Source organism: Cryptomeria japonica, chromosome 5, assembly GCF_030272615.1.
Source record: "Cryptomeria japonica chromosome 5, Sugi_1.0, whole genome shotgun sequence".
NCBI lineage: Eukaryota > Viridiplantae > Streptophyta > Pinopsida > Cupressales > Cupressaceae > Cryptomeria > Cryptomeria japonica.
In genome coordinates this window covers 670721387-670736980 of record NC_081409.1, presented here as the reverse complement: position 1 = coordinate 670736980, position 15594 = coordinate 670721387, and the positions used below count along the sequence as shown (strand labels likewise).

Here is a 15594-nt window from a genome sequence, read left to right as displayed (position 1 = left end):
GCATTAAAGCTGCTAGTCCAGATCAAAGAATTGGACGAGGTGATCGAGAAAGCAAAGGCAAAGGATGAGGGAGCTAGAAGGAGAGTCCTTCAACCGCGAAAGGTGAATGCAGGCTCCGGGTCGGGTGGTGAAGCAAGCTCATTGCGGAGGCGATAAAGTCGTATGAAACAGCTGCCTCTCTGACTCTCAATGTTTTTTGGGTGTTGCGGTGTTAAATCTGCTTTTTTGTAAAACTGTTAACTTAGTTATTTTTGGTCGGGGTTTAGTTTTGTTGAATATGGACAAGTTTGTATTGTTGTAATTATCGCTTTCGGATAGTGGGTAGGCTGGGTTAATGCCATGAAGACAAATAATTGCTGTGTTGGAAAGGTAAACTTTGTTTCAAAGACTTCTGTACATCTTTTTGATTATGCTAATAAAAACAAGATTATTACCAAGCAAAAAAAAAAGAATTAATTTGACTACAAATTTACACAAATCAAAATTTAATTATCTGGCCTATTCAAGGCAGCCCATTGTTCAAATATCAAATGATGAAGATCTCCAAGGTTGTGTTTTGTCATACTCAATGCTCTAAAGCAAATATAATAAAGCACTTTGTTGTCTAGGATTGTGTACTAATTTGCATTCTCCACTGGTTGGAGAAGAAAAGAGTGTATTATGAGGCTCCATCACTACCAAATACCTTACATGAGAAAAAATATAGAGAAAGTTAGCATCATTCTATTTGAGTACTCCTCTCTTATCCCTTGTCCACTGATTTTAATGAGATTTTGGAGCCCTTGAAATAACAATAGTACCTCTATTGCTGGGTGAATCTTTCAAACTTCCTATCCTGAAAGATAAATGCCTTTTATAGTAAAAATGACAAGAAAGTTTGTTGCGAGCAATGGAGCCACTTGTTCTGCTCTCTACCACATTTGGGTCAGAGACTACAAAACCATGTGACTAGTCTCTGTCAATCTCAAGGGCCCATAGTATTAGCATGTTCTAGCCTGTTATGCAGGTCTACATATAGGAAATCAAAGCAATGGATATAGGTTGTGTTGGATTATATAAATGGGTTAGAATTCATTCTTCTCTATTCATTCCTCTTGGGTATTTAGTTGCATGCACATTATTATTTTTCTGTCAAGAAGTTCCTTTTCCAGATTATATTGTGTTGTTAAAGATATCACAGTGATCATAGTGGGACATATATGTAGAATTTATAAGTAGTCCTGGTCCAGGTATGATGAGGGGGTGATAATGGAGATGCAGTTTTGTTGGCTGAGAACCTCAATACTTACGGTGATCAGCTCATAGGTTCACATTGCACTATGTATTGGAAGTAATTCCATCTATAGAATCTAAGAGAGCATGACAAGAACAGATAATGATCTATTTTTAAATGTTACTTCTGAGGATTTTTAGCACAATATATCAGGACAGATGTCCCAATAAAAACTGAGGCCAATTGAAGTCCGAGTCCAATACAATGTTATAGCCATCTCATCCATGTCCGCACTGAAACTGTAAAAGTTTGAAGCTGAATTGATACTGTAAAATAAAGGCAATATGCAAAAGAGTGATGAAAAAAGTTATTAGAAAGCAATAGTTGCCTGTCATCAACTTCAATCAATTATCTCTTACAACTTGAAAGCTTGACTGATCAAGGTAGAGAAAAGGCTGCAAGATTGGAGTGTGAAAGGAGTCCATGGAATCATTTCCTCTATCCTTTTTGCTTTGATGGAAGTCATACTTGTTCCCATGCCCTCACTTCCGCACAGGTAGGGAGGATGTCGCCAAAGGTTGTGGAGTTTAGCTTTTCACCTACCATTTACCTTTGCCTAAACTTTACACAACTTCTTCAACGAATCCATTTGTGCATATGCTACCCTCTCTCCTCACATTTTCCTCTCTGCTCTCTCTTTTTCACGCCATTCTCTTCCTTTACACCACATTTTTCCTTCTGTTCAACCCCCCTTCTACTCACATTCTATGGTCTTTCTTTCCCCACAACTGGTCAAAACCATGTTTTTGTTGAGGTCATGGTCTATACCTTGTCCTGCACACCATTTTGCCTCATGAGATGCAACTTTTGGGCAGCCAGAGAGGTATGCGCCATTCCTTATTGACATTGCAATCTTCTTCTCAGGAAACCCTGCCTTCCATAATTACTTTGGGCTGTTTCCTAGCCATAGGAAGGAGACAAACCCCATAAATGCCCAATTTCCTTGAGCTCCAGAAAAAGTCGCGACCTTCCAGTTCATTTTCTTAGTCTTTATTTGTTCTTGTTTTCATTATGTATGTAATTGTTTTGATAATCTTTTACACTGTGGAAGTAACAAGGTGGGATGTGACAAATAGTTAGTTCATTACTTCTTGTTCTTCCTCACTCACGACCATCCTTGTGTCTATGCAACCCAGTTTCTCATCAATATTCAAGCTGTCCTCTATTTCAACTTTCACTTCGAATTTCTATTTCAATGCTAGCTTGACCATCATGACTTTTCTTTGTAGGTTTGTATGTAGCCCACTGAGATACTTGGTGAAGATATCTTCTTCTTCTGAGTCCATACTCAGCATTATGGCTTGCCTTCAAAACAAAGTAGTGCAGTCTAGTATACTAGTATACTTTGACCGCTTGCTTGCCTTTGAAACTCAGTTGTGTAATCTTGTACACTTTGACCGCTTGCTTGCCTTTGAAACTCAGTTGTGTAATCTTGTACACTTTGACTGCTTGCTTGCATGAAATAAAACCACTTTATTATTCAATCAGTCTCATACCTGATCCGATAGAAATTCTTAGAAGACTTTTAAAACCTTCCTCCATAGGAGGTTGGTTTCTTTTTCTCACATGGAGATAGATAGCTTTCCCAGCATACAAGAGCATGTCCACTAATATTCAATTGCGCAAATGAAATTTGCATCACTTCACTCACAATGTAGACACTACAATAGACCTCCATCTATTTAATCCAAGCATTTAGAATTTTTGCATCTACTTGACCTTCAAAGGCTTTAATTTCTATCTTGGTTTCACCTTTTAATGGGGTCCATCTCTTACCTTAGTTTTTCTTTCTCCCCAAATGTAATCATGGCTACCCTTTTCTTCTTCTTCCCCATTGTCTCCAATACTGAACTTCATTTCCAAAGCTCAAACTAGGACATTGGTAGATAATTGATGTTGTACCATTTGAGCTTCTTATTTGGTTAGGTCTCTTGTTGCCGAGTTATCCATTACTAATGCTTCATCACCTATTCTACATGACTCTCTAACACTGAAACCTTAGTATTTAAATTTCCAATTACGATTTCTCAATTCCAATGGCAAGTTCCTATTTCTAGATTCTCTAGGACTAAATTACCATCACTTGAGACACTGTCATTGCCACACAATCCACTTAACACTAATTCTCATGAGTATGAATATGCTCTAAAACCAAAATGATCCATAATACCTAGAAAGGCTGAGATTGTGGATTATGAAATCACTTAAATACTGAGATTATAACTAACTAATTGCTTTCAATTAAATCTAATAATAAAATTATGCCCAAATCCACAAATAAATGCAAGCAACATATTCAATGTATTAAACATTTTTTTCACCTAGGAAACCCTAATTCAAGAGTAAAAACCCAACTTGATAGGTGGCAAATAGCAATCTTATCTGATTTATTACTGGCCAAATCTTATTACAAAAAGTAGGATTTAATCTTTGTTGTTCATATCCTTCCTATCTGTTTGTGGAACTAGGTATGCATCCTTCCTGGTCTGTGCCAAATGTTCTATGTTCACTATTTGTCCAGAAGCCTTCTCTTCTCTTTCTTCATCACTCTTGTATGTTCTTGAGCTCTACTCTAATACATTAGAGTAGCCTAACCATCATAGAACCTGAGGAGTTGGCCTTTCCATCTGCCTTTCCTGTTATGGCTTAGCATGACAAAACTGCTATCACAGATTACAGAATCACCACTTTTCACCAAACCACCCTAGCATTCACACTTTCAACCACCACTGCTTTTAGAATCGGCTTCCAATGCAACCAGCAGTTTTGTTTGTGAGAAAACAGAAAGTATCTACACTCATCCAATTTTTGACTATCCACTTCTCTGAAGGCTAGAGACCTCCTAGATCCTTTTCAGATCATATCATGTTTACAAACATTTGCATGTTTCTTTGTTGTAGTTAGGCTCAATTTAAGCAACCACTTGTTCTAATTATTAGGTTTGCATTTTGAATATGTCTTTTTTGTAATCGACTTAGTTACTTTGTTAAAACATAAGTTCATAAATTGAAACCAAGCAAACTAGAATAATGTACATGCCCATGGTACCAATAGATTTCTTCCCCATGCACAAGGCTGTCAAGGAACAAAAGGGGGTGACGGAATGTGTTTCTGGTACGGGTGTACTTTTTGGCCATTTTTTAGGGGACAGCTATTAAAAATAGGGAAATTTTAAAAACTATATAGAAATTTCAAATATTCATATCATAACAGTGATAAAGTATTCATCATAGACATTGTAGAAAATTAATACATTACATTAAACTTGAATTGAGATTTCATATGAGATTTAACAAACAAATTAACAAAAAGTAAATGCTTTCACTGTAAATGTGCATTCATATTATATAATCTAAGTTGCTGGTGTGGGTTTGGGCACAAGTTCAGGTTCGAGAACCCAGTTCGTCAGTTCAACAAAATTTTGAAAAGGACAGAAACTATTGTAGCCTCCCACCCACATCAAGGATAATGTACAGCATATCCTCCACCATAGAAGGCCTCGGTAACAGGAGCAAGGCATTCGCTATTAATAAATCACTGCATCAAGAATATAATAATCAATGAATTTCTGACTGTTCGAATTACCCATGGCTTATAATCTGGCAAAAATTTCTGACAGTCAAACGTAACAAACTGGACCCTACACCGGGAGCAGACCTGAACCCACATCCAGGCTCCTCATGCTAAACCCAATAACTTGGTATATAATAAATATGACAAAATGCTCAAAGGCTCCACATTTCAACAGATTCAACTATAAAATGACAAAAAAATAGAAAATATATGGCTGTATCTAATCAGAAGATGCACTGGTAGATCTATATCAAAATCAGAGCTTGAGTCTGAGTCACAAGACTAAGGACGGGGAGGGGACGTCTCCAATGGCATCTCTCAGTCCCCGAAATGTCCCCTGAAGGAAACGGGGATGCGTCCCCAGGGAGAATTGCTTTCAAATTCTAATGAGGGTACTGTTGACGTGTATTTTGTACACAATCATACACAGAATAAAATACCAATAGGTATCTTATCCTCTCTTGAGAAAATAGTCTCTAACTGCTGAAGATCTACAAAAAGGATCAGTTAGATGGACTCCAAGGTTCTTTTAGTGGGGTCTCCACGTGTGGACAAGCTTTTTTAGTGGTATGATGTGATTTGCTGTCTCCTTCAAGGCGTCTTACGGATTCCAAATGCTCGAAGATTTTACTAATCTAAAAGGAACTTTCAAAAAAAATGGAAAAGAGATAGGGTTTAAGGAAGTCTAATCTAGCCTAACCCTATGAACGACTTAGCATGAATGAGATTTGGCAAGACTCAACCAACTTCAATTTTGCCATAAGATAACAACTCAATTGAAATTAGTGCGATCTTCTAAGGTAATAATGGTATTCAATGCATCAAAGACCAAGGACACTACTACGAAGGTACATATCCTAGATGCGAAAATGCTTGAAGGTTAAGGACTCAAAATGTTTTCCAGTCGACCACGCAAGGCGTTCCTACAATCAGCAAGAAGCTAGTGGTTTGGATTGCGAATCCTACCAAATATCAAATCTCACACTTAGTCTTTCAAATTAACAAATTACTTTGATTGAGCGTGATTCAAGTACATCCAACAACCATGAAGATAACTTAAGAAACTTGCAACAAAACACCATAACTTCAATATTTTATTGATTTCCAAGTCATCATATACAACAATTGCTTGAATTCCTCTCTTCAAGACTCAATCTTGCTACAAAATAAAAATTGCTTCTAACTCTAATCAACTATTATCTCTCTCACTTATTCACTATTTTTCTATTCTATATCAAATGAAATGAAAAATGGGGGTATAAATAGCATCCCCAGTTACAATGAAAGGTCCAGATTGAAAGTAAATCAATGGACAAGATCATGACACCTAAACCCTAATTAGGGTTTGTTACAAATGACCTCCTTTTTACTGAACAATATTAAATACATAGCCAAATATTAAATTTGGCACAAAAAATCTAGGAGGTATCAACCAATGAGAAATAAGATGTCATGTCATCTGTAACAACCTTTCATCTAGAATCTTATTCCCTTTCCAATTCTCTTTCTTAGCATATGCAATGAATTTTGTCACGATTCCTTCGATTTCTGTGATTGGAATCTCGGGAAGATTCTTGATACTCTCTTCTAAGTGGATAACCTGATCAAATGCATCTAGAAGAGTTGTGTCCCAAGTAGGTTCAAGTTCCTTTGTTCTATCAATCAGGAGCATGGTGGCATACATCTGATCATACTGCTCATCTGTAACATCTGTGTCTTTGCGAAAGATGATCTTGATTCTATCCTCAAATTCTTGTAAATCCACATCTGTCTCGACCTCGATCCTTCTGCCAAGAATGGTACGAAGTACCTCAAATACTCTGTCCTGGATCGGATTGATCACCTCCTCAACTTGACCACATCTAACACTGATGTCCTCAAAGAGAACACTCTTTATATGGAGTAAGGTTGACCACTGAAACAAACTGTGAGAATCACCTTCTAAGATCTTCTCTTGTGCTAAAATTCTTCTGGATGTGTGTCTTATAACTTTCAAGACAGGGATGACAACGTCCTTGGTATGGGCAAATGCGGCTACTGTTGCCATCAATCTGTGGATTATCTCAAGAACTTGTATAGCCTGATGGGTGATCTTCGACATCCTTGTAACAAACTCTATGGCCACCGTATGAGATCTATCCATCCAACTACATGTACGCTGGACCATATTCCTGAATCTTTCTGCTTCATTGATTGATTGAAGGGGCAATGCCTGCAATGGTGATCTAACTGGATCCTGACGTCCCAAAGGTTCATTGATGTGACTGAAATATGTCCTCCATGCACCGACCTCTTTCTCAAGCTTTCTATTCTTTTCTACTTCTTCTCTAAACTTGTCCTTCAATGCCTCAAATGTGTCGGTGGCATCATCTAAAGTCTGCTCTGCTGTGGATGGTCCTAACTCAATAGTCTGTATATGATAGTCCTCTGCTAGGATCTCACCCTCATATTTGTCTACTGCCGGTGTAGCTATCTGCAGTTTTCTAGATCCAGTCTCATCTCGAACCATCTTGGACATCTTTGTAGCCTTCTTCTTCTCTGTTGTCATATGTGAACGTCCAACAAGGCTCTCTAAATCAATTGCACTGTCCTCGTCCTCAATTACGATCACCTTAGTCAATCTTTCCTTCAACCAATCTGGGATATTTGATCTTGTCTCTTGAACTTGAATCTCTTTATGTACTATTTCTTCTTGTCTGGGAGGAGATGTTACTTCATTATCACTATCTAAATCATAGTCTTGGAGAGATCCATCGGATGAAACATGCTGTGCCTGTCCTTCCTCCTGCCTGTCATTCTGTACCATCGATTCCATGGACTCTTCCACTCGAATTGTTCTATCCTCTGGTCTGGAAGAAGTACCTGGTGCTTGATCTTTGTTGGCACCTTGCTTTTTCTTGGAAGGCTCTTTCTTTTCTGATCTTTCCTTTCTCTTCGAACCTCTCGAATGGAGATTGCCCTCACTGGCACATCGAAGGTTACCTTCACCTGAATTCCTAGGATTGGGATTGCCTTCACTAACACTGGCTCCACCTTCGGCTGGCTTTTCTTCCAAAGTAAAAGACATGGCTATGCCTTGTTCTCTCAACTTCTGATGCTGAACGTCTACCCATCTGCGAGTACAAGACAAGACTGGTGCCATCAAATCATCTAAATCCACGGCCTCGGGCTCATTCCAATTCAAACTTATTGTTTTGCTTTCTCTATCATATGAAGATTGGATGTGCCTGCCGTTGTCCTGAGCTTGGTCGGCCACTCTGTAAATCTTACATTTCCTGATGAAATCCAAAGGCAATCTAGAATGTATCTTTCGTTTCACTTCGAGATCATCTAGGAGATTCATCATAAAATCTTCAATTTGGTACTCATGTCTAAATCTTCTACCGACCGTCTCCTCTAAATGTCCATGGGGATCAAAACTATTCCTCCAAGCAAAAGATGAAAAAGGATACAAGGCTAACTCCTTCTCTGCGTCATCCATGGCTAAGACAGTAGGACATACCTCAACTGAATTACCCAAAATAATAGGTACCTGAACTCCATTCTGATGTCTGTGTCTGAATGCCTTCACATATGCTGCCAACTGCCTTGTTACTTCAAGTAACACAATTCTGTCTGTCGGGTACCTCGGCAACATGTATGGAGGTAAAGGACATCCATACACTCTGATGTAAGTGAACTTGGGAAACTGAATGAACCAAGCACCGTACCTCTTGATGAATTCCTGGGCATCCTGAGATAATCTGTTGTGAATCCCTCCTTGCAACGTCCTTGTGATGTTCATCGTGAAAGTATCATTGATTAACTTGTAGTTCTTCCCTGGTGGATGATGCAAGTAGGTATAGGATTCACAAACTCTGACCTCGCCGGGTCCTCTTCCAATCACTCCTCTGTGAGGTAGTCCTGCGTACTCAACGCTCCTGATTAAGGCATAGATGACGTATGAACTCATGTGGAAGGACTTAGTAGCCCTGAGTCTTCTCAACTGTACGTCCAAGCAATGGCTAATTATCCTAGCCCAATGTATTGTACCCTTTCCTTGAACAATCACCTGGATGAAGTAAAACATCCATTTCTCAAAATAGAAGGCATGAGGTGCTCCTATAACTCTGTTGAGCATGGTAATCAAATCTCTGTACTCCTCTTGGAAATCAATCCTGTGTGGTGTGTTCGGTACTTTGCTCAGACGGGGACGACTCTTGAGTAGCCAGTTCTTGTTGATTATGCTTAAGCAAGCATCTGGATCATCATCGTACACTGATCTGGCTCCTTCAATACTCTTGTATATCATGTCCCTGTGCTCTGGAAGATGGAAGGCTTCACTTATGGCTTCCTCTGAAAGGTACGCCAAAGTGTTTCCCTCATTGGACACAATTGTCCTGGACTGTGGATTGTAATGACGGGCACACTCGATCATTAACTCGTGGCACTGAATGGCTGGAGGAAAACCGGCCGCCTTGATGATGCCACTCTCTATTATTCTCCGGGCGACAAGTGATGGCTTGCCGATGTAAGGGACCTCTCGGAACTTCTTCGTGCTAAAGTTCCCCAAGTTGGTATCTCCAATGTTGCTCCACTTGGACACGATCTTGGTCTCCACTTCTTCGGTCTTCTGATCTTCTTTCATGAGAGCCGAGCGACTGGTGGATGCTCCCGCCTTTGGGGTCGCCATACCTCGATAGAGAGCTAACTCTAGAATGCAAAAACAAAATTCGCCTAGGCAAAATTTGAGGTATAAGATAGTCTTCAATATGATCTCCTCAAAATTGACTTTGCCACATCTGGAGAGAACGTGATCTTCAATTATTGCCTTTGACGTGGTCTCAAATGGATCTTCAAGTTCGCACAAATAAATCTCCAAGTCTTTAGCAAATTCGCCTTAGGCGTGATCTTCAAATTCGCACCACCTTTGGTTTGGAATCGCACCACCTTTGATAGCTAAGCGCGCCACCCTTGGATGAATGAAACTCGCACCACCTTTGAAGTGTCTACGCCACCTAGGATAATATTCGCACTATCTTCGAACACACTTAACACTTTCCTTCGTCTTCCTTAATTCGCATGTAGAGAGGTAAAATAATGATGTGAAAATAATAGTTTTCACCCCCCTTTATATAGTGCTCTCATCTTTCACCCCTTTGGCCGACTTGATAAAAATAAAACCATCTTTTTAAATGATTTGTAATGAAATGACAAGGCCGACCTCCATATATGAGCGCTCCAATTCGATTTTTTATTAATTAAATAATTAACTATTAATGCCTTGCGTTTTTTTTTTAAATGAGAATTTCGATTTTAAATAAAGGCAAAAAATAATTAACAAGAGATAACGCCATATTAAATGCCAAATAAAAATGGATTTTCAAATTTTAAATCGATTTAGCATTTAAGGAAATTTGAATCGTTTAATTTGGCGCCAAAAATATGAAAATAAAGGGACGTACCTCATCGCTCTGGTCCCTTGGAGAGGGACAGGAGCGATCCATGATTTTGGTCTTGATTCTTGCGTTTTCAACGTTCAACTCCTTCATTTCCATGTTCCAAATCGATCATCTGGTGGTCCTTCGAATTTGAATTTCTTTCTTGTGCGAGCAAATGCATCTTATGACCATTATCGCCCTGGTCCCTTGGAGAGGGACAGGAGCGATCTCCATGTTTTTATGTTCATCTTGTATCTTTGACCTTCGAACCTTCATTGTAAGGCGAATAATATCACTGCTTGTGTCCTTTGCGCTTACTCCATTTGTCTTCATTATGCGTTTGGACGTATTAAAGGGACCATCGCCCTTGTCCCTTGGGGAGGGACAGGAGCGATCTATTATTTCTCCTTGATCTTGGCGACTTTTAAACTTCGATCTCCTTTGCAATGTCCTTCAAACGTCGTCCTTCGCACTTCCTAACCTTGCTTCGCCTTGATCTTTGAAGGAACGCGAGTGTTTTGATAGTATCGCCTTGGTCCTTGTCCAAAGGACAGGAGCGATATGAGCTTTTACCTTGATTAGCAATGTTTGGACGTTTAAAACTCTTGTATGTTATCTTCAAATGATGGCTTGAACCTTGTTTATCCTTATGGAGTCTTGACTTAGCACGTACTTGAAGCAAAACGAAGGATCCAAAGCAAATCGCCCTGGTCCCTTGGAGAGGGACAGGAGCGATATGATCCCTAGGTCCATTTTGGTGATTATCTAACGTTTGAAATCTTCATGCATCACCTTTCTACCTTTCCGTGGACCATCTAAGACCTTGCGAAATCTTGTCCTTACGTAAATTTTGCCTGAAATGACTAATACATCTAACATCGCCCTGGTCCCTTGGAGAGGGACAGGAGCGAAGTTCATCATTGCGAGCTTGTTCTCATTTTTACCAACTTGCAATTATCTTCATTGCGTGAAATGACGTCTTTTCGACCTTCTTGGTTGCTCGAAACTTGTTTGCCTTTTGAAATTTACGCCATTATGTAGATATCGCTCTGGTCCCTTCCCATGGGACAGGAGCGATCTGGGTCTTGTGGCCTTCATTTCACTTTGTCACCTTCCAAATTTATATTCAACGGACTTGTCCTTCTTCACTCTATTCGCCCATGCCTTGACATTGTTTGTAATTTTGCAAAAAAGGTAATTATATCAAAAATCGCTCTGGTCCCTTCCTGAGGGACAGGAGCGAACTAGGCATTTGACACTGGTATGGACGTCCCAAAAATCTTCAATTTATATTCAATGCGTTCATCTCATGTTCTCCTTTGTTTTTGAACGTAAACTTGCCTTGACCCTTGTCTGGATTTTGCATAATGAAGGAAATCGCTCTGGTCCCTGGGAGAGGGACGAGAGCTACAAGGTACCTCGCCCTGGTCCCTTGGAGAGGGACAGGAGCGATTTGGTCAATGTAGGTCATTCTCCTTCGTTTTTTGCATATCAAATTATATTCATTTGGCAAAGTATCTTCCTTCGGACGTCCTCAAATCATTAAACTCTCGAAATCTTGCAAGGACAAGGCGAAATTTGAATTGTAGCTCCGGTCCTTCACTGAGGGACAGGAGCGATTTTCCTCCTGGAGGCCTTTCTGTGCTCATGAAAATCTTCAATTTATATTCAATAGAAAGATCTCGTCGTTCTTCATCACTTCAAACGTAAAATTTGTCTGGACTCTGCAAGGATGATGAGATATTTGAAAATGAGCTCCCGTCCTTCACTGAGGGACAGGAGCGATTTTGCTCCTACAGGCCAAAATAACAAGATTTTTCACATTTAACACTTCACGAGGCGAAAACAAATCAATTCCAATGCCCAGGATCAAAATTCAAAAAAGTCAAAATTTGGTCAAAATATTCAATCGGACAAAAATTCATATTGACGGTCAACACTTAGACAAGTTTAAGCTCTGCATGAACATTCCAATTGAAAATTAGACCATTTGGCGAATTTATTGCATTCAAAATTTGCATTCCGGAAAAGAAGCTCAAAAGCTCTCAAAAAACAACTGGATTTTGGCTTGAAAAGGCAAAATTTAAAACCCTAAGGCTTGACCCTAAATCCAGACAACCAACCAACTAGCAAAACCCTAAAAACAAAAGCGAAAACGAGCGAAAAACAAGCAAAAAAAAAGGGGGTCCCCATTTGCGATGGGGCGATGTGTGAAATGGTCACAACAGGTACCCAAAATGCTAAGCAAACTCAGGAAAAGGAAAATAAGCAATCTTAATCTGATCAACCTCAAATAGGACAAGGAATAATGACAGAAAAGAAATGGAGAAGGAAAAAATTCCATTGAGATTTTTTTGTGATCCTCCTTAAATAGGACAACTTAAATGAAGAAATTGAGAAAGTGTGAGTAGGCTAGTCCAAACCAAGTGGAAAATAAAAGTTGAAACGAAAACCAAAGTATACCAAATATGGCAAAACTAAGAACAGACATTATAAACGAAAGGCCATAAATTTCAAGTTAAAATACCCAAAATGCTAAGTAAACTCATGAAAAGGAAAATAATCAATCTTAATCTGATTCACCCTCTAAGCAGAAATAGGAATAATGACAGAGAAAGGAAATGAAGAGGAAAAATAATTGCATTGAAATCATCTTTCAATCATTCTACTCAAATAGGACAATTTAAATGAAGAAATTTTTTAAAATGAGTAGACTGATCCAAACCAGCTTGACAAGAAAAGTTGAAACTTAGATTAAAAAATATTAAATCTGTCAAAACTAAGAATAGACTCCAAACTGAAGACCATAAATTGCAAGATAAATATACCCAAAATGCTGAGCAAACTCAAGAAAAGGATAATAAGCAGTCTTAATCTGATCAAACCTCTATACAAAAATAGGATGTTAGGAATAATCACAGAGAAATGAAATGGAGAAGAAAAATAATTACATTAATATTCTCTTTTGACGCTCCTCAAATAGAACAACTTAAGATGAATAAATTTAAAAATAGCAAGGAGACTGAGCCAAACCAAGGGGAAAACAAAAGTTCAGACAAGCACAAGGAACACAGTGACAGAAACATAGTGAGAAAGCAACAAGAAGCATAGCTGAGTGAAACCAAAAATAACAAATACATCAAAACTAAGATCAGACAGATTGGATACTAAACTGAAGGCCACAACCAAACTATGCCAGAAGCAACTCTTGAGAAAGCATGGATTTCACCTAGTAAATATAGGAGATCAACCGAAAGTCAATAAGTGTTTTCAGAAAGATAAATAAAAATTATGAGATATAGGTCTACAAGATTTCCAAGCGAAAGTTTTTGGCTAGATTTATAAAAATGTTCATTGTCTCCCTACCATGTACCTAGGAAGTTGTCTCGTAAATTTCTATTTATAGAATCAAATTGTCAATATATGTATCATCTCAAGATTGATTTTTTTAAAATTTCCTCAGCCAACTCAAAATATACAAAACAACTAATAGCATATTACAGCAAATATTTTTCTGTGACATTAGGTTACCTGAAGTATGACAGACGTAATAGTGTTTGGATGCATCGTAGAGAGGAAAATGTACTCCAAAGTTTTCTTCACAATCATCTCACATTCTTTTTCTGCCTTACCTGACAAATTAAAATAACATCAGTAATACGCATTGCCATTACCTTTGCAGCAGATACAAGAAACATAGCAATGCTAAATCAAAAAGCATCACAAAGGTGATCCAATTCAAAGAGGGATCAATCAATTTAACATGTGAACTGTTGTTGAATAAACTTAGCATAAGGGATGAATAGTGATCTATGGACCCATTGCACAATACACACCTTCATTTCATAGAGAGCTTTTAGTTTAAGTCTATCCAACTAACCTCATTATCCCAATTCAATTGGCCGATCATGCAACACAATCCATTCAACCATAGACACCTTAAAATCAGAGTGCTTTTTAGCTTAAGTCTCTATTGAGAAAAAGAGTAATGAGCACAAAATAATATTATTAGATATTGGAGTGACAATTACAACAAGATTCATCTCCTAAACAAGAGATTGAAAGATGTAACTGACATTTAAAGACATGATAATTGTCCACAAGCCTAAAGCCAATAATTACAACACTAACACACCACTAAGACTTTATTACAAAGATAAGCCTTATGTTCTCACATCAATTTAAATCTTATTGCAAGAAAAGAAAAACATACTAACAAACAGACTGAAAATTAAAAAGTTTAGAATCAGATAGAAGAATAGGTAGAACACCATCAAGCTGCCTCATAACCCTTATAAAGGTATAGCTCCCAAGCTGACTTTATTACAAAGATAAGACTTATGACATCAATTTAAATCTTCTTGTAAGAAAATACTAACAAACAGACTGAAAATTAAAAAGTTTAGAATCAGATAGAAGAATAGGTAGAACACCATCAAGCTGCCTCATAACCCTTATAAAGGTATAGCTCCCAAGCTGAATTCTCAAGCTCCAAAATTTCACCTCCTAAAACTCCTAAATGATGAACCTCCTGAATTATTGGACAACCATCCATGTCGATCTATATCCACAATGCTCCATCAGATTCTCTCATCACCCTTGTGAGAGTATAATTCCCAAAATCCATAAACCCCCAAACTAATTGGGCAGCCATCTTGTTGAGCTTCATCCACCCTAGATCTCTTCCCATCTTCAAAGTGTTGGCTTCTTAAAATACATATTCTTCATCACTGTCAATATTTGGAGGAACTTCAACAATGGCTATATTAATTTCATTTGGTTTGACTTTGAGCTTTCCCATGAGAGCACCATTGACTCAAATGCTATAGTTCCAAGTTGTGTGACCTACTTTCTTGCAATGGTAACATATGGTCTCCCTTTTGTTTTTATTTGATCTTCTATGATTGATTGTGCCTTGAGTATAATGGCATCTCAGGTTGAGGATCACTTTTTTATCTCTTGCAAGAGTTCTCTTTTCTTCAGCTACGAGAGCTCCTATCGGGTCTTCCAAAGTTATCAAACTTATCATAATGTTATAAATTATTACTTAAAAAAAACTGCCTTTATTCAATCGCACAACAGTCATTTTTATCTATAATCAATATGCTACAGTTGTTTACATGTAGTTTCAAAAATGTGGTTCAAGCTCAAAGTTGTAGAGTCATTTCAGGATGATTGAGTAAATCCTAATTTATCCTGATAATGGAAACTGCCCTTAGTCCACTAAATAAACTAATAGGAAATGATAAATATATACATAAATAAATGCCAGTTAGTGTTGATGTATAGCTAGGTCGAAGCCTTCTAGGAGCCTACCTAGCACGTTTG

General features: G+C 38.2%; 1 protein-coding gene across 1 annotated transcript in view; it reads right to left on the bottom strand.

The window, feature by feature from the left end:
* The window catches only part of LOC131039541 (exosome complex exonuclease RRP46 homolog), a 77019-nt gene that overhangs the window by 45094 nt on the left and 16331 nt on the right, over positions 1–15594 (bottom strand). Inside the window, exon 4 of the mRNA XM_057972326.2 lies at positions 13798–13898. Coding sequence (XP_057828309.1) covers positions 13798–13898 — 101 coding nt within the window. The remainder of the gene's footprint in view (positions 1–13797; positions 13899–15594) is intronic.